The sequence below is a fragment of the Urocitellus parryii genome, chromosome 8 (genome assembly GCF_045843805.1).
Source record: "Urocitellus parryii isolate mUroPar1 chromosome 8, mUroPar1.hap1, whole genome shotgun sequence".
NCBI lineage: Eukaryota > Metazoa > Chordata > Mammalia > Rodentia > Sciuridae > Urocitellus > Urocitellus parryii.
In genome coordinates this window covers 106,370,348-106,390,655 of record NC_135538.1, presented here as the reverse complement: position 1 = coordinate 106,390,655, position 20,308 = coordinate 106,370,348, and the positions used below count along the sequence as shown (strand labels likewise).

General features: G+C 32.8%; 1 protein-coding gene across 1 annotated transcript in view; it reads right to left on the bottom strand.

The window, feature by feature from the left end:
* Supt3h (SPT3 homolog, SAGA and STAGA complex component) overlaps positions 1-20,308 on the bottom strand; it is a 458,422-nt gene that overhangs the window by 138,538 nt on the left and 299,576 nt on the right. The window contains exons 4-5 of the mRNA XM_026394451.2: positions 8,957-9,043; positions 5,878-5,968 (exon numbers count right to left, since the gene is read on the bottom strand). Coding sequence (XP_026250236.1) covers positions 5,878-5,968; positions 8,957-9,043 — 178 coding nt within the window. The remainder of the gene's footprint in view (positions 1-5,877; positions 5,969-8,956; positions 9,044-20,308) is intronic.

The following is a 20,308-nucleotide window of genomic DNA, read 5'->3' as shown; positions in this document are numbered from 1 at the left end:
AATACATTTCTTAATTTCCAAGTAGTTAAGATTTGGGGATTTTATTATTTTTTAGAATTGTATTGAATTAACATCAGTGAATTGATTCCTATCAAAGATCTACTCTTAATTTGTAAAGGTAATCTTTGTGGTCAATTGACAAAGAATTTTTGTAAATGTTCTGTGAACATTTTGGAAAAAATAATGCACACATTCCAGGGTAATAAAAGTTATAAGCATATCTATTTTGTTTTTAATTTGTTCTTTTTAGATAAAAATAATAGTAGAGTATATTTTGACATACATACGTGCAGTATAATTTCCCATTCTTGTGGTTGTACATAATGTAGAGTTACATTGCTCTTATGCATATGTGAACATTGGAAAGTTATATCCAACTCATTCTACCATCTTTCCTATTGCCATTCTTCCTCCCTTCCCTTCATTCCCCTTTGTCTAATCCAATGAATTTCTTTTCTTTACCTGCCCCCTTATCGTGTGTTAGCATCTGCATATTAGAGAGCATTCCACCTTTGTTTTTTTTTTTTTTGGCATTGGCTTATTTCACATAGCATGATAGTCTCAAGTACCATCCATTTACCAGCAAATGCCATAATTTCATTGTTCTTTATGGCTGAATATTATTCCCTTGTGTATAGGCACTACATTTTCTTTATCCATTCATCTGTCGAAGGGCACCTAGGTTGGTTCCATAGCTCAGTGAATTGAGCTGCTATAAACATTGATGTGGCTATGTCACTATGATATGCTGATTTTAAATCCTGCGGTATACCAAGGAGTGGGATAACTGGGTGAGTGAGTGAGTTCCATTTGTGAGTTGGTGGTTCCATTCCAAGTTTTCTGAGGAATCTCCATACTGCTTTGCAGAGTGGTGGCACCAATTTGCAGTTCCACCAGTGATGTATGAGTGAGCCTTTTCCCCCACATCCTTGCCACCAAATATTGTTACTTGTGTTCTTGAAACTTGCCATTCTGACTAGAGTTGAGATAGAATCTCAGAGCGGTTTTAATTTGCAGTTCTCTAATTGCTAGTGATTTGAAACATTTTTTCGTATATTTGTTGACCAGTCATATTTCTTCTTCTGTGAAGTGCCTGTGCAGTTCCTTTGCCCATTTATTGATTGGGTTATTCGCGGTTGGTTGGTTGGTTTTCTGGTGCTAAGTTTTTTGAGTTCTTTATATATCCTGGAGATTAATGCTCTATCTGAGGTGCAGGTGGCAAAGATTTTCTCCCATTCTGTACGCTCTCTCTTCACCTTCTTGATTGTTTCCTTTGCTGGAAGAAACTTTTTAGTTTGATACCATCCCATTTATTGATTCTTGATTTTACTTCTTGTGCTTTAGGAGTCTTGTTGAGGAATTTGGTTCTTATGCCAACATGATGGAGAATTCGGCCTACTTTTTCTTCCAGTAGGTGCAGGGTCTCTGGTCTAATGGTCCTTGATCCACTTTCAGTTGAATTTTGCATGGGGTGAGAGATAGGAGTTTAATTTCATTTTGATACATATGGGTTTCCGGTTTTCCCAGCACCATTTGTTGAAGAGGCTATCTTTTCTCAAACGTTTGTTTATGGCCCCTTGTGTAGTATGAAATCACTGTATGTGGGTTGTCTCTGTGTCTTCTCTTCTGTACCACTGGGCTTCATGTCTGTTTGGGTGCCAATACCATGCTCTTTTTGTAACTACAGCTCTGTAGCATAATTTAAGTTCTGGTATTGTGGTGCCTCCTGCTTCACTTTTCTTGCTATCCTGGGCCTCTTATTTTTCAAAATGAATTTCATGACTGATTTTTCTATTTCTATGAATACCATCATTGGAATTTTGATAGGAATTGCATTATATCTGTACAGAGCTTTTGGTAGTATGGCCATTTTGACAAAATTAATTCTGCCTATCCAAGAATATGGGAGATATTTTCAACTTTTAAGGTGTTCTTCAGTTCCTTTGTTTAGTTTTCTGTAGTTTTCATTGTAGAGGTCAATTTAACAAGGGAGGTAAGCATATGTTGATAGTTTGCTAATTTATTGTTAAGGTCTACTATTCCAAAATTTGTGTCTTCTACAATTATATAATATTCTTCCTTATCCTTTTGGAGCTTTTAATATTGAATTTTACCTTGCATGTTAATATTGTCCCTCCTGCTAATATTTGTTCATTTCATTATTTACAACTTTGAGCTTCCCATTTTTTTTTGCTGTTGTTTGCAATTTGTCTAGTAATTGAAGAATTCAATCCATTTACATTTAATGTGATTACCAATGTACAACTGATTTTTATTATTTTCTCTTACTTCATGTTTAGCATTTATCTCACATTTTTTTCCTCCTTTTCCTTTATTTTTACTGGTTTGGTTATGTTGCTAATCCTTCCATTTTCTTATGTTAGTTTAAATTGTAAAAAATTCTCCATTTTCTTCATGGTTACCTTCTATTTTTCCATTTTCATAATGTTGACCTCCCCTTCTTCTACTTAGATCCATTACTTGAACATATTTAAACAATATAGTTCAAACTATTATTTAAATGAATTATCAACTATACTTCTAACAAGAGGTAACATTTCCCCAATAATTTTTTTTCCTAGTCTTACCCACAATTCAGTGAAAGACTTTCAGAACACTTTCATTTTCCCTCTTTTCACTCCCCACCAACAGACCTGTGAAAAATGTTGGCCTCATCCTTTCTTCCTCTCTCTGAACTCTTGGCTTTTTATGAAAAGAGTATTATTTGTGGAATAGTCAAAATTTCCTTTTAAGAATTTGTTATTCTGAGTTCCTACATTTAGTTCCATGATGTAAGTTAGCCTTTGTATACTTTGTTAGGAACCAGTCAATTTTTTTTTTATGTACGTAGATATCCAGTTTTTCTAGCACCATTTGTTGAAATGATTATTTTCCCCCCATTAAATTAATTTGAAGCCCTTGTCAAAATCAATTGACCCTAAATGTGAAGGCTTTTTCTGGTTTCTCAATTTCAATTTATTCCAAATGGTTATTCCTTTATGATCAATATGTCTATCCTCTTGTCAGTACCATTCTGTCTTGATTCTTGTAGGAGCTGAAATCACTAAGCATGAATCCTCTGACTTTGTTCTTTGTCAAGACTGTTTTACCTATTTTGAGTTCTGAATATCCTAGAAAATGGGTCATTTTATGCCAGAATTGGAAAATTTCATGTGAATGATAAAATCAATTTGCTCATTACTACCAAAAGCAGGTGGAATCCATAGATCAAGTTGAGGAGTACTACCACCTTAACAATATAAGTATTCCAATCAATAAAAACAGGATACCTATTTTAATCTAGTCCTTCTTTTTTTGAACAATATTTTGTAATTTTCAATGTAGAAGTCTTAGAGGTGTTTGGTAAAATTCATTTCAAAATATTTTGTTCTTTTTGATGCTACTGCAAACTGCACTGTTTTCTTAATTTCATATTTGGAGGGTTCATTGCCAATTTATCAGAATCTGCTTGATTTTTATATATTTCTATGATCAAAACTCACTGAGTTTCCCATATCTCAGCTACTTGGGAAACTGAGGCAGGAGGATCATGAGTTTGAGGCCACCATGGGCAACTTGAGACCCTATTTCTAAATAAAATATCAAAAGGGCTAGGAAGGTAACTCAGTAGTAAAGCATTCCTGGGTTCAATTGCCAGTTTCAAACAAAAACAGAAACAAAACAAAATTGCTAAGCTTGTCTATTAGCTTTAACAGTTTTTAGTAGGTTTCTTAAGAATGTTCTATATATAAGACTATGTAATCTATAAATAGAGATAATTTTACTTCTTCCTTTCCAGTATATATGTCCTTTGTTCTTTTTATGCCTAAGTACCCTTGCTAAAGCCTCCTACACAATATTATATATAAGTGGCACAAGTGGACATCCTTGTCTTATTCTGGATCTCAGGAAATAAAGTACCCAGTGTTTCACCACTAAGTATGATGTTGTTTGTTGGGTCTTCACAGATGGCTGTCTTAGAATTTTTAAATTTCTTATATTTGGTACTAGGGATTGAACTCAGGGGTACTTTATCATTGAGCTATATTGCCTAGCCTTTAATTTTTTTATTTTATTATTAATATTTTTTTTTAAATTTTGAGGCAGGATCTTCCTAAGTTGCTCTGGCTGGGCTTGACCTTGTGATCCTCCTGCCTCAGCATCCTTAGTAGCTGGAATTAAAGACATGCACCATTGCACCTGGCCAATATCAACTTTAAAAAAAATAGTGGACTTTTTAAAAGATACACAAAATTGGAGCTTATAAATGAAGATTAAGAGGAATGATTTCAAATAAAGAAAAAGAGCACATCAGATCAAATTCTGGTATTAGCAAAACTGAATAGTAGTCTTATTAGTCTAAGTTTCTAGGTATTCAAAGCATGGTATTAACTATCATTTATTCAGTGACACACATGTATGAAATGCTTTTAGAATATTATGTTGAACTCTCAAAAGAACTTACATGTTAAGAAGCACAACTTCCTCTTAGAAATAAGAAAACTGACTCTACAGGTCACATACAGAGAAATATGTGGGGTTGATTGGAATCCATGTCTATTTTACTCCAAGTCTGTATTCTTTAAGCAGTCAATAAAAGGAAACTTTAAATTCACTTGACAACAGTTTTCCAGAATTAAATTTTATAAAAGTTTTGTAGTGTTAAATATGGGATACTGTGTAATATATTTAATTAGAATCATTTTTTTTCAAGGCTATTTCACATCATTTGTTGACAGAAAATGAAAATAACTGGTTCTTTTTCAAAATTGTTAACCTTAGTTTTTGGAAATATTCATTAGCTAGTATTTTGTCAGTTTCTTATTTTTTAATTTATCTATTAGAAATGGACACAATTGTATAATGACTATAATCAAACTATTTCTAAAATAGTTTGCTATTTCTAAAAATGGATTCTTTCACAAAATACTTATAAATAACATAAATTATTTCTTAAGATATTTCTAAATAAGTTTTATTTCTAAATAAAGCCTATGAATTTATTTTTATTCAGTAATAAGTACTTATCTATTTTCAACTTAGTAATATTTGATTTTGCAACATTAATATTTTACTAAATATTCTAAAATGGGAAATGATTTCAAAAGATTAGAGAAAGAAAATTTTCTACTTTGTATTACCTTTTTTTAGTGGGGTGGAGGGAAGGTACTGAGAATTTAACCCGGGGTGCTTAACCACTAAGTCACATCTCCAGCCCTTTTTAAAATATTTTATTTTGAGATAGGGTCTCACTAAGTTGCTTAGGGCCTCACTAAATTGCTGATGCTGATCCTCCTGTATCATCATCTCCAGCCACTGAGAATACAGGTGTGCAACATTGTACCCAGCTGTTATTATGCCTTTTGTTAGAAATAGACCAGAACGAGGTGACTTTATATTATAAAACATCAGATACATTTTATTACAAATAAATAAAACCTGTACATGTCAATTTCAAAACTAAACACACAGAAATACAAAATTTTTCTGGCTCTCTAAGCCACCACAGAAAAAATCACTCTTGCAAAAACCAATTATATTGAATCAATACAATTTTCTTTGTGTCATGATTTTCTGATATAAAACAGTACACAAATTATTAAAAGGAAACAAACTCTGATGAAGTCATCTAAATAGAAAGTCACAATATTAAACTGCCAACAACTAAATATTTGGATAATTTCCAAACTATTATTTTTAATAGTGTGTGTGTATATATATATATATATATATATATATATATATATATATATATATATATATATATATCTCCATCCTAATATGAAGGGGATATTGATATTAACTTTGAAAAAATGTGTCATTCAACAGACATGTGTCACAGCTACTGTTTTTATCTTAGTGTTTTGTTTTGGTTACCTTCTAGAAGATCATCTTCATCTATGCCTTTGACGATCTTTGATTTGTAGTCTCGAATAAACATATATTTTAGTAGTCTTCTAAGCTTTTTCTATTAAAAACATGAAATAAGTAAATAATAAAACTTACATACATATTCATTTTATTTAATAAGGACTACTATGATTAATAAAATTTAATAAACCAGCAACCCAGAATCACTGGAGAAAATACAGCAATCTATAGAACAATTCTATAAAATAAATATGTAGTCATTAAATGAAATATAAATGCTAAAATAAAAGTAGTTTTAAAATTACCTATCTTATGCAAGTATCCAGAATCACAATAATTATTTTTTTGTGTGTCTTATAAAAAGTTTTAAAATTCTTTTTGAAGATTGTAATAAATACCACATTTGCATACTAAGGTTAAGTATCCTTATGCTGTAGAATTTTTATACACAAATTTTCATTTTTAAAAAGTGACTCATAAACATCTAGATAATGGATTTATAACAATTGTTTTAAAAAATATATGTATCCTTTACATCTATTTTTTTCTATCATCTGAGATCTTTTCACCAGAAGAATTGGTTTGTGTATGATATTTTGGTGAAACTATACTGTAACCTGAGAAACTATTTTTAAAAAACTTAAAGATCATGAATGATAGTTAGATATTAATGATGGCCTTCTTCAGATTTATTAGAAAACTACAATACCACTTAACTTTAAAAGTGACTGGTAATACGTAGTAGTAATCTGTTTTGTATTTACACTTAGAAGACATTGTGACTGATTTCCGACCTTCAGGTTTAAGATTTCTTTTCTTCTTCTTTTTCTTTCTTTCTTTCTTTCCTTTTGTTTTGTGGTGCTAAGGATAGAACCTGGGGCCTTGGGCTAGGCAAGTTGATCCACCACTGAGCTATATCATCAGTCCTTTTCTATTTTTGAGACAAGGTCTTGCTATAAAATACCCAGGCAGGCCTTGAACATTCAGTCTTCCCTCTTGCCTTGAGGCTCCCAAGTAGGTGGGACTACAGGCAAGTGCCAGCATGCCTGGCTCCCTTGTCCAAAATTTCTAATAATAACTGAAATGTACCACATTTTGCAAAGCTCTTCACAAGCATTTCAATAGCCCTCAGACACAGACAAATATAATTATCATTTTATATACAGGAAAACAGAGGTAAAGATTGGTCTTACAACCAAAGTTCAGCATAGCCAGAAGTAGAACATAACTTTTAAATCTCAGTTTATTCATTTCGAAAGTAAGAAAAGTACCTCCCTATCATGCCTATTGTGAAGAATTCATGAAACAAGGTAAAGCTGCTTAGTCAATATAGCAGTCAATAACTACTGCTTGAATGTAAACTATAAATTATTATTATTATTAATTTTGGTACCAGAGATTGAACTCAGGGCACTTGACCACTAAGCCACATCCCCAGCCCTTTTTTGTATTTTATTTAGAGACAGGGTCTAACAGACTTGCTTAGCGCCTCACATTTGCTAAGGCTGGCTTTGAACCTGTGATCCTCCTGTCTAAGTCTCCGGAGTTGCTGGGATACAGGTGTGCGCCACTGCACCTGGCAAAACTAGAAATTATTAAGAGGAAAAAATCCACCTGCCCATGGATGGCTACCCTTCTTTTCTCTTTGTTCTGATTCCACTTGGTATTTTCATTTTGTTTTATCTGATAGTTCACCTATCTACTTTAAATTCTTGAAACATGTCAGTGTATAAATAAAATTATTATACTGAAGAGAAAGATGAGAAAACTGGCAACTGTCACCTATGTCTTTTATTGGTAAAAAGATTCCTTTTGAACTGTAGAAAGTAGTATCAAATGGTATATATTTCTGAAGCTTAAATATGATTTAAAATTTGATTTCCACAAAAGGGCAAGAAAAAAATGTTGGAGTGGAATGTAGAATGTACTGATCTTTTGTTATTTCCACCAGTGAAACAAAAACCTGACAAAATGTTCTACAAGGAACTAATGCTAACTCTGTAGTTTCCCAGCTATTTTTATAAAGAATCTCTGCTCTAGGGTCTCCTTGCTGCCAATTGCAGTCAAGGCTTCTTCCTCACAGCACCACTGCTATGTAGTACTTGATGTGAATTTCTCCTTAAAAATCTCCCAAGTTTTAAAAAAGAGTGAACAAATCTTGCAAATGCTTACTTTTATCTGAGTTCTTCCTTCTCATTTCCAGTCACCATACTAATCATATTTTACCTTGATTACTGAACCAACATCCTGGGTTATTTGGTCCTGTCTGCAGGACTGCGAAAGCTTCACCTTAGAAATCCCAACTTCAACAAATCCTTCAGACTCTCCATCTAAATCACATAACTCTGAAATTCTGGTAAGCCTCAAAGTGGTTCTTCAAATCATAAAGATTTCTTAAACCAGATCATAATCTCTTGAGAGTGAAGTCATTATTTTTTTCCCTTTATATTTTTTATTAACTGAGAGATGATTAACTAAAACATATTAAATATTATAAATTATTTTCAAATAGCTACACTCGGAAAATAAATTATAAAATTAGACAAAGAGCAGTGTGAATATTTTAATACCAAGAGTTTAAACAGAAAAAGGAGATGTTTATAAAAAATAGAAATTGTGCTGGGTGTGGTGGCACATGCCTGTGATCCCAGTGACTTGGGAGGCTGAAGCAGGACAATCACAAGTGTGAGGCCAGCCTCAGCAACTTAGTTAGCAAGGCCCTACGCAACTTACTGAGGCCCTGTCTCAAAATAAAAAGTAAAAAGAGCTAGGGATATGGCTATGTGGGTTCATCTCTGGGTTCAATCCCCAGTACTTAAAACAAAAAGCAAAAAGAAAAGAAAATACATACACAGACATGTAAGGATAAGTGAGGATTAGTTGTGAGCACATTTTGACACAAGTGTCTTTACATATGTGCCTTTCTCCCTGTATATCTTTTCTGGTGTGTAAACTATAGACTAAAACATTAGTTTGATAGTTATGATTCAAAATGAAAAGCTATATAATAAGGACACAGTTTCCTTATGAGTTCAATTAAATACTAGGACTAGAATTTTAACACAATGAAATTGTTTTATGTTACCTTATCTTTGCGCATTAAAAACAGAAGATCTTCAGGAGAGATTACTCTTGCTCCCCGCAGCTGAGAAACTTCAGCAGCTTGCTGTAACTATTAATAAAGGAAATTTAGGAATTTTTCTCAGTAATATAAATTAAACACAGTATAATTATGATGTCTCAAGAGAGATAAATATACTAAGAACTAAAAACCTTTGGGAGTAATTCAGCAATCACATTATTGCTTTTAAAAGCAAAATACCCTATGTTTTAAGATATAAAAAAATGCCATTAAATTATGAGCCCACCTGTAACTGATATAATAAACAGAAATCCTTGATTTCTTTCATGCAATAGAAAAAATCATACACAGCTTCCAGAAATGCATTAATGCACCTGAAAATAATTTTATGAAATTTTATCCTTCATACCCATGTGAGCAATGGTTTCACTCAGTATCACTAGCTGAATAAGTATATTATTAATCTGAGCTCCCATGCTGGTATGATTTGAAATAGCCCCATTCAGAACTTTAAAAGATCAACAAAAACAGTAGCTGTTTCTAATATCCAAAGGGAAAAAAAAATACTTTTAGTTTTGGCAAATCTTCAGTGAGGAAAGGATTCAGTCCATAAATCATAATACTGGACTACATTAATTTCTTTCCACCCTAATCACATGCACACAAAAAGTTAACTGTATCTGGAATGCACAACAACACGAAACATACTGCATGAAAAGTTAGATTCCCCTTGAAATGCTCATCTGGGCCTTTATATCTACAAAGTCAAGTTTGCAGGAATTCTGAAGCCCTAGAAACACAATCTTACTTGAAACTGACCTGGAAAATAAAAGAATGTGAAAAATGATAGTTCTACTTTTTGGCAAAGACAAACTCAGTTTCTTATTTTGATTAGTTAGAAAGAACATAAAATACATCCATCTGAAAAAAATAAAGATGCTGGAGAAAACACTACAAAAATGAGCCTGTAACTTCTTCCAAATATGATCAAGCCATGCTGATTACACTGAAGCAACTTTATCCAATATGAAATATTATAAACATTTTAACATATCAAAGCTGTTCTTGAATGCATTCTTCTTTAAAAGAAATAAATCTAATACATATTCCTAAACTAATCTTTTAAAAGTGGCACTGTTATCTTAACAATTATATCAAATTAAACAGTGCATTTGTGCTGAGGAAATTTAGCTTCAATGTTAACACAATTTTACTAAATAAGCTTCAAACCTTCTGTAAATATACAGACTACAAAACAGACTATAAACTCCTTATTGTCAGATTTACCACTGAATTTCCTGGATACTGGTGGTTGGTATATAAACATAATCCTACCTAAATATAGAAATTTAAATTTAACCATTTAAAAAGAAATCTTGGGGAAAAGGTTTTTTAGAAGATGATGTATCTATCCAAAAATAAACTCAACAGTTTTAAGAATGTATGAACATACTTTTTCTAAAAACTGGAAGTGTCAGGAAAATATGTATACATATCCTTTTTCAAATACAAACATTTCTATCAGCTAAAATACATGCAGTCAGTGTGTCGAACAACATGAGTTTGCATATCCATTTGGCTGCACACACAGAGAGAACCAGAGACAGTATTGTACATTAAGTAACTTTTTTGTGTTCTTAAATGTATAGTGATTTGAAAACTGAAAATCAATACGTAGATATACGTAAGTTCACTCATGCTAAGAAAGGATCAGGAGAAATATGTATCCCCCAATTACTAAATGGTTTGCCCATACTACATATAAATAATCTCTATCACACTGTTTAAAATGTCAGTTTATAAAAATGTGTTAAACAGTACAACCAGAAAGATAGTGAAAATAAAAAACAAAGACACAGCAGAGTTCAACATGATAAATCACCTTCTCCAAAGTTGTCATGTTTATCAGCCAAAATTTATCTACCTGATTTTCTAATTACTCTCAACTAATAAAATACTCTTACTCGGATTAGCACTGCAGCACTCCCTAGAACACCCAGGGCTCTGCGTAGTTAGTATGCCACTGTCACTGAAAGTTATCACTAGGTTATCTTACCAGGGCCTGTCCAATTCTGATGTGTCCCATGCTTCAAAATTACTCTCCCATGAAGTAATTTGACCTTTTCTTCTCTACCAAAGGAGGGGATCAAATGGATCAGGTAAATAAAGTATCTACACCAACAAATGTATTATCATTGGGATACTTCTAAAAATTTCCATGTACACCTAGCAGCAAGAGCAAATCAAATATAACAGCACTATCTTACAAAACAGATTGACAAACCTTAGGGGACCTTTAAACTATTGGATTCTAAATTGCAATGCCTACAAATTGTTATTCATCTTAACTGTTAACATGATCTCCCTCAAATATGGTGTTGGATTATATTATTAATGAGTATATAAGCTAGGCATTAAGATATTTATTAAGCATAATATCCTAAGTTTTTAAAGTGAATACTTTTTTTGGTTGTTAATGAACATTTATTTATATGAGGTGCTGAGGATCAAGCCCAGTACCTCACACATATGAGGCAAGCACTCTACCACTTGAGTAAACTCCAGCCCCATAATATCCTAATTTAACTGCTACGATGACTTTACTCAAATATCATCTTCAATTCTTATTTGGAGATCAAAGTAATTCACTATTATCTAACATAAGAATGGTCTTTACCCTGAATGACTCATATTTTCCCTCTATATCTTCATTCCATTCCATTTTTTGTTTTCCTCTCATATAATTCCACATTTAAGCTCCAATAATTTTTGTCTATGTATTTATGATGGTTAATTTTATGTGTCACCTTGACTGGGCCACAGGGTGTCTAGACATTTGGTCAAACATTATTCTGGGTGTGTTTATGGGCATGCTTCTGGATGAGATTAACGTGAATCAGCAAATAGACCATGTAAAGCAGACTGCCTGGTTTTAGCTCACTTTCTGATGCTGTAATACCACAGGCGAGGTAGTTTATAAACAATAGAAGTTTATTTGGCTCAGAGTTCTGGAGGTGGTGAAATCCAAAAGCATGGTGCTAGAATTTGGTGAGGGCATTCATTCTGCATTATAACATGACGGAAAGAAAAGTGAGTATGTACAAGACATAGAAAGGGTGGGGGCCAAACTTATCCTTAATCTAGGAGCCCACTCGCAGTATAACTAGTCTACTCCTGCTATAACTAATCTAATCCCACGATAAGAGAATTGATCCATGAATGAGAGCAGAGTCCTCATGGCCTAGTCACCCCTATAGGCCCCACTTCTTAATATTGTTACAGTGGTAATTTTAAACATGAGCTTTGGAGGGGACATTCAAACCACAGCATCGTTCCTAAGTGGACAGACCTCATCCAGACAGTCAAGCATCTGAATAAGCTTAACAGAGTAGAAAAGGCTGCACAGGAGGAAATAGTTTCTGCCTCACTGAGCTGGGAGCTGTGTGCATTCACCTGAAAGAAACATCACCTCTTCTTGTGTCTGGAGGCTGCCAACTTTCAGACTACGTATCTACAAGTTGGCTCTTCTGGGACTTGGCCTCCTAATATGATAGTATATTAGAATATATATAGTAGAATCCTAATATGGTAGTATATTCAAATTATGAAAATTCTTGATTCTTCTTAAAAGATGCAGCATGTTCTTATTAAAATATAGGCTTCAAAATAATGTTCTCAAAGAAATTAGAGCTATGGTTATCTTCATATAACAATGTTTATCACATACCCTAACCATAAAATGTAAATGCTCAGTGCACAATTTTTTAATTGTACTTGTTACCAAGTTTCTTTTTTATCTACCTCAACCAGTTTCCTAACACTCCCATCTCCCAATTCCCTTTCAAGTAAAACTTCTAGGTCTAGGATAACAAATCCCCAAAAGGCAGTTTATAATTATTTGCTAAGTGTCAGCGACCTATTTTCCCCTCCAAGATTTTCAGTTTTCTATCTATAATATAAGGAAGAGCTACATGAAGTCCATACACTTATATTGAAGCTGGGGCCCACATAAATTCAGCAGACAGATTTCTCTAGAATTTCATATGGTTTTAAATGTACAACAATTAAGCTGAAAATTCCCCAATTATTAAGACATTGAAAATAGTACATCTCAACAATGCTTCTGTTGTATATCTCTTTTCTTTATGTTTTCCCCAAATCCTAGGTCTTTTCCTTTGTGAAGATAAATAGTGAAAGACAGGCGTTGTTTCATTATAATGAAAAGGTAGGATCTTAGGTTAAGTTATTGCCAGATCTAAATTATTTGTCTTTCTAGCCATCTGTCCATCTATCAAGCATAAACTATCTAACCAGGGTAGATGCCAGCCTGGGCTATGAAAGGACAGTCCTGCTTACAACCATATTTACCAGCCACAAATAACCTCAAAAGTCCTCTCTGAATTTTCCACAATGTGACTCAAGAAGTTGGAGTTAAATATATATATATATATTACAACTCTGGTTTTACTATCAAGTAACTGCATACATTTAGATACAGTGAGTAACTTCTCTGGATTTGTAGGTTTATGATTCTCTTTCATTTAAAACAGGTACTTTGGGACTTGAATGACTCTTAGAATTAATAATCTTGGTATAATAATAGCTAGTATAGTATATATTGAGTACCTATTTTTCATTTTTAAAATTCTAACTTGTTATATATGACAGCAGAATGCATTACAATTCATATTACACATATACAGCACAATTTTTCATATCTCTGGTTGTATACAAAGTACATTCATACCATTTGTGTTCATAGATGTACTTAGGGTAATGATGTCCATCTCATTCCACCATCTTTTCTACACCCATGTCCCCTTCCTTCCCCTCCCACCCCTTTGTCAAGTACCTAAGTTGTACTAGGCTCTATGCTATGTGTATTATAAGTATTAAGCTTCCAATTTTAAAAAGTTAGTATCTAAAGTAACATGTATATAACAGTAAAAATCAAATAATACAATAAATGTTTTAAGGACAGAGAGGAGAACCTTGCCATATTTCTTTCCAATCCACAATCCTGCTTTCATCAGCAAACATTTTCAACTTTTTGAGCTTGTTTTTGTTGTCTGCATATCTGAAATAAACTTATAAGTTTTTAATTTTCAGTTTTATATATTTGCAACTATTACAAGAGGTAAAAAATATTCAGAATTTTTAAATGCCCCAAATTTAAACATCTTCTTCCTTTTATTCTGATCTTACCTATAAATTGTAATTTTTGTCAAATTAACCACCAGTATTTATATTATTATGTAAATGTAGACATTATAAACAGGCTGGTCACTATAATTAAATTTCTTTTATAATTTGTTTTCTTCTTGGTTTTCCTTGTACTTTTTTTCCCCCAGTAAACCTAATACTGTTTCATAGGAGACATTTGACAGTTTGAAATACACTTGGGTTTCTTGCTTTTTTTTTTTGTTTGTTTGTTTTTAGATGAGATCTCACCTGGAGCTCTCCAGACTCTCTCCTATTCTTGTTTTGGATCCTTCTTCATCTCAGCTTTTGATCTTTCTTAATGTACTTTCTCATTTTGGTAGAACAGATGCTCTAAAGTTTCCTTTTAGTTCTTGAGTACAGTTATAATAGTTGCTTTAAAATCCTTGTCTATTAATTTCGACATCTGAGACATCTCAGAGTTAACTTCTATTGAATATGTTTTCCCCTTTGGTATGGGTCATGTTTTCCTTATACTACATATTTTAAGTAATCTGGGACTTCATCTGAGATATTGGGACTGTCATATTATAAGAAGTCTGGACATTACATTTCTTTAAAAAATGATGACTTTTGGGGCTGAGGATATATAGCTTGGTTGGTAGAGTGCTTGCATGCACAAGGCCACGGGTTCAATCCCCAGTAAGCAAAAAAAAAAAAAAAAAAAAAAAGATGACTTTTTTCTTTTTCTTTATGTTGAAAAAAATGTATATTTACATATCTGATTATATGATCCCAATTTTGTTAGCAATGTCCAAAGCACCAGAATCATCAGCCAGTCAAATTTATGCCTTCTTTCCATCAGGTCTGACCAGGGCATTGACCTTGGCCACATCAACGTTCCAGAGCTTCTTTACAGTCTGTTTAAAATGGTGTTTGTTGTGCTTGAGCCCCACAATGAACACTAGTGTGGTGTTGTCTTCAATCTTCATGGCTGACTAAATAGTGGAAGAAAATTGATGATAGTCTAATGGTCAAAGTTGTTTCTTCCAGGGAAGTTCTTCCAAGGATATTTGGGCTACCTCTACTGCTGCATGTCTTAGGCCACTGGAAGTTACGTGACAAGTGGATCTTATCTCCTTTTTTGTGGCTATGGAAGCCTTTTAACATTACCTTCTTAGCATTCAAAATTTTTGCTTTGTCTTCAGCTTTGGGAAGGACAGGAGCTTCCTTCTTTGCTTTCAGTGCCATCTTGATGAAAAGGCAATTTTTTTCTTTTTAAATAGGGAGTTAATGAGAATGGACTCAAACTACATCATCTCTCTCCACAGTTGAAATGGACCTCTGAGAGCTGAGAAAGGGTTCTTAAAAAATAAATTTTAAAATATCTGTATGACTACAATGTATTTATGACACTTTCATATTGAACTGATAATCTGGCTAAGAATATAATTCTAGGTTAACATCATTTCCCCTCAGAACCTTGAAGACTCTTTGTAACTGTTTTCTAGCTTAACATATTCCTAATGAGAAGTCACATGTATTTTGACTTCTAAGCCATTATATGACTTTCTCCTTCTTCACAGAAACTTTTACTGCTGCCCTCTTTATACTTCAAATTCTGAAATTTCATGAGGCGTGCCTTGGTAAGGGTCTTCCTCATATATTTTGCTGGGTACTCACAGGGATACTACAATCTGCATATTCTTGTCCTTTACATCTGGAAATTTTTCTTTGATTTTCATGAAAATTTCCTTCCTTCTGTTTTATGGGTTCTTCCTGGAATGTCTATTAATTGAATATTGGTGGACTTGTCCCTGGGATCTGATACTATGAATCTTTTTTAATTAAACCTCTCAAGACAGTAAAACTTTTCTGTTTTACCAAAATGGAAAAGGAATTGTTGGATATATAGTTTGGATAGGACCCTAGTATAAATTATTGCCTTTCTTTCTATAAATCTTCCTGTTTTTAGTTCATCCAAAACTTTAGAGGTGCCTTTAATCCTGAATTTTCCTATGTTCCAATGGCTGTATTTTTCTTAGGTCTGTCATTTCTATCTACCTTAACCTAACAGAATTTTTGACAATTCTCATTTTCTGTGTCTTTGTGGGTTTATGCCTTTATAGATGATTGTGCTGTTTTTTACTGGGGTGTTGAGAGCTTTGATAAAAGCACATGTTCCACTCACGTTTAATCAAAAGGTTAAACTCCATTTTTAATTCTAACATTTATTGAATGCAATACCCTGTCTTTCAGATATTCTACATATTATCTCATTCAACACTCAAGACATTTATGAGAGATGTCCAGACATACAAAACTGTTATATTTAGTAATAAAATTTCAACATCCAGGCGTTCATGTTTCTCTCCAAGATTATTTCTTATTCAGAATAAAGGAAAATGTGATCACCAAATTAAACCTGATGTTGCATTGAAAAAAATTATGCATAAAATATTAACAGATGTCTCCCAAGTTACAAAGTTCAACTTAACAATTTTTTTTTTCAAATTTATAATGGTGTGAAAACACTACTCATTCAGTAGAAATGGTACCATGATTGCAGTATGCAGGTTTGTTGTGCTCTGGTGATACTCAGCTAGCCTTGCCATCATGAGGGAAACAACTGATATACTGCCATGTATTGTGTTGCTCTGAGGTACACTAAGCATATTAAATGCATTTCTGACTTGGGATGTTTTCATCTGATGATAAGCTTAACAGGAGGTGACCCCCAATAAGGTGAAACACATCTGTATTTACCTATAAAAATCTCTTCCATTGCTGGCAAATGAATGGTTCAAAAACAAAATACTGGATCAAAACATGTAAGCCAGTGGCTTTATACACACATATAGCCTAACAACTAAGAACAAAGCAAGTGTTTGGCCAGGTGCTGTGGTGCACACCTGTCATCCCAGGTATTTGGGAGGCTGAGGCAGGAGTATGACAAGTTCAAAGCCAGCCTCAGCAAAAGTAAGGTGCTAAGTAGCTCAGTGAGACCCTGCCTCTAAATAAAATACAAAATACGGCTGGCGATGGGCTCAGTGGTGGAGTACTCCTGAGTTAAATCCCTGGTTCCCACCACTCAAAAAAAGCAAGTGTTTTAAAGGAAATATAGTCATAACTAAATGAAATAAACATTCAGAACCCTATAAATGTAAGATATTTGACCTGGTATTTTCCTATTATATGACACTTTATTTTTTTCTTGATATCTGGTCTTTCACTGTCTTTAACATTTGAAACGTAAACAAGTATATAAATTGCTATAAGTGGTGTATAACTTCAGAAGTTTTGCTTCTTACTCTTATTTTTAGAATAGTAAGTCAAATCATTAACATTTTAAAAATATATGGTTGTAATTATCAATATTTCAGGGCTCAAAGAATTCTTATATAGAAATATATATGTAAATATATTTATTTTCAAAAGAATTACCAAACCACAATCAATGTGATCTTACAAGGCTTTAACAAATGTCCAAAAAACAATGATTCTGTATTTGTCTGAAGATAGCAACTTTGACATGAAATAATTCTTTGGTTACTCATTTAAATATGAAATTAGGAAAGCAAGTATTAAGATTTGAATACTTTCTTTTAACCTACTTTGCATAAAAGCCATTCATAAGCAACTTTGAAGTTTAAATGTATCCATATTTTAAAAGTAAGCAAAGGAGTATTTTAGAAATGTTTAAAAGTTAATATAAAAGTATTAAACCAGATTCTAGTTTAAATAATATAGAATAACTGTACTTATTATACTAAAACTTATACACCACTCTCTACTAAAACTAGATTATAGTTGGAAGTACAATATTGTTAATTACATAAATACTGTTTAAAATGTTAACTACTATTTAACTATTGACAGTAAAATACAATCTACTTAAGTATCTAAATTAAGATACAATAAAATTGCTGAAAGATGGAAGCTTATCTTAAGAATCTGTACTACATAATTTAGAGCTATCTTTTATAACTCAGTAACTAGATAATTATATACAATTTTTAATTTTAATTTTTTTAAAAATTTTGAGACAGGGACTCACTAAGTTGTTTAGGATCTCACTAAAAAGTTCTATATTTTTAAAGTCCTAAGACATACATTTCACTTGCATTTCCTAAATTTTATAAACATAAAAACTTTTGGTAGCTTACAGAATGTGTGCTTTCCTTGTTGACATGTAATATGCCTCTATGCCTCCTCTTTCTCTGTATACTTCTTGATGAATCTGCACCCCTCCTCCTCATTTCCTTCTGTTCACATTTCTAAAAAGGTACCCTAGGAAAAAGTTATAGCTATTTCTTATTTCTTCAAAAGCCAAAAATATAGCAGATAAAAAACAATGTTTATTGCTATATTTCCAGAACTCTTCCTTATTCTTCATAAGATAGCTTGAATTCATTTCACCCTAGAATGTGTAGGAATAAACATAGGTCTTGAATTAAATCCCCATGTTGAGATCAGGGCACTAAAAGCATCAAATTACACCAGACCACACACAGACCAATGATTGGGATCCTTACCAAATGGAAAGAAGGTAATGCCAAAGAATAATTAGGGGGATTGAGAAAATTGATTTCTAATATTATCTGTATTACTACTACCCTTGTTTTAGCAAATACAACTTTATGATTATGTTTTTTAGATAAGAAAATATATGCAGAAAGCCAATTTTAGACTTTTCGAATTGCAGTTTCTGATGCTAGGTGTGAAGCAGACAGAAGAGATATGCTGTGATACTCAGTGAAGGTGTGGCTTTCTTGGTCACTATAGGATATTGGAGTGTTTCAGAGCACTTAGATTCCTATACCTCCATTTTATGGTCTAACAGTGAATAATCTCCATGCTAGTTTAATAAGATTTAAAAACCATTACCTTAAAAATAGTTTCTACCTGGGCCTGGTGGTGCACACCTGTAATCCCAGCGACTCCAGAAGCTGAGGCAGGAGAATCACAAGTTCAAAGTCAGACTCAACAAAATCGAGGTGCTAAGCAACTCAGTGAGATCCTATCTCTAAATAAAATACAAAATAGGGCTGGGGATGTGACTAAGTGGTCGAGTGTCCCTGAGTTCATTCCCTGATACCACCCCCCCTAAATTTTCTATAACATCTTGTTTTTTTTTCTTTTCATAACATTTTTAAATGCTTATGACTTGATGCTTAAGTGAGATAATGTCTTTCAGCATATAGAAAGCCTCAAATATAATTTACATTTATTGAGAAAAGAGAAATTAAAATTTTGGGTACTCATAAAAATAAGTTTGTAGCTTTTAGTATTCATAAAGTCTGAGAGCCATTACCAGACATTTATTTAGCATTAAAGCTTTCCCATAAACAAAGTTAGGATTTAAATAATTTCTGTGGATAAATGTGTTATATTTCCCCCACCCACTGCGATTCCCCTTAGGGCCTCATGAATGGTAGACAAGTGGTCTACCACTGAACTATACCCACAGCCCTTTCTAATTTTCTTTTCCTTTCTTTTTTTGAAACAGGGTCTTACCAAGTTGTTCAAGTTGGCTTCCACCTTGCAATCCTCCTGTCTCAGCCTCCTGAGTAGCTGGGATTATAGGTGTGTACCACCATAATGCCTTCATAATAGTTTCTAATGTGTGTGTGTGTGTATGTATGTATGTATATATACATACATACATACACACACATATACATATATATTTGTATTGATATATATACACACATATAGGAAAATACATATATTATATATATAAATATATATCAATACTTGTATTGATATATTACACACATATATGAAAATACACATTTATAAGATAAATATGGAGATGTGTGTGTGTGTGCGCACAAGTATATATAACTAAAATCACTTTCTTCAAAGATGTAAGGTAACTCTCATGTAAACTTAAATGGAAAAATTATTTGGCTTCTTTTGATAAAGAATTAATTGTTTTTCTAATAATTTCTCATGTAGAAATCACTGTGATATTAAATACAACGCATCCATTAGTATTCATACAATTTCACAGCAATAGCTTTAAACAAAAAAGCTGATCTTTCTCATTTTCAAGTTCTTCAAGTGGTAAGTAAAGAGAGATAAATACCAAATGAGCTCCAAAGAGCCTTTCTGCTTTTGTTATCTGATCCTAGTATTTAAACCTAGTGGAGTTTATTTTTGGTTTCATAATTAAGTGTTGGCCTCAAAGAG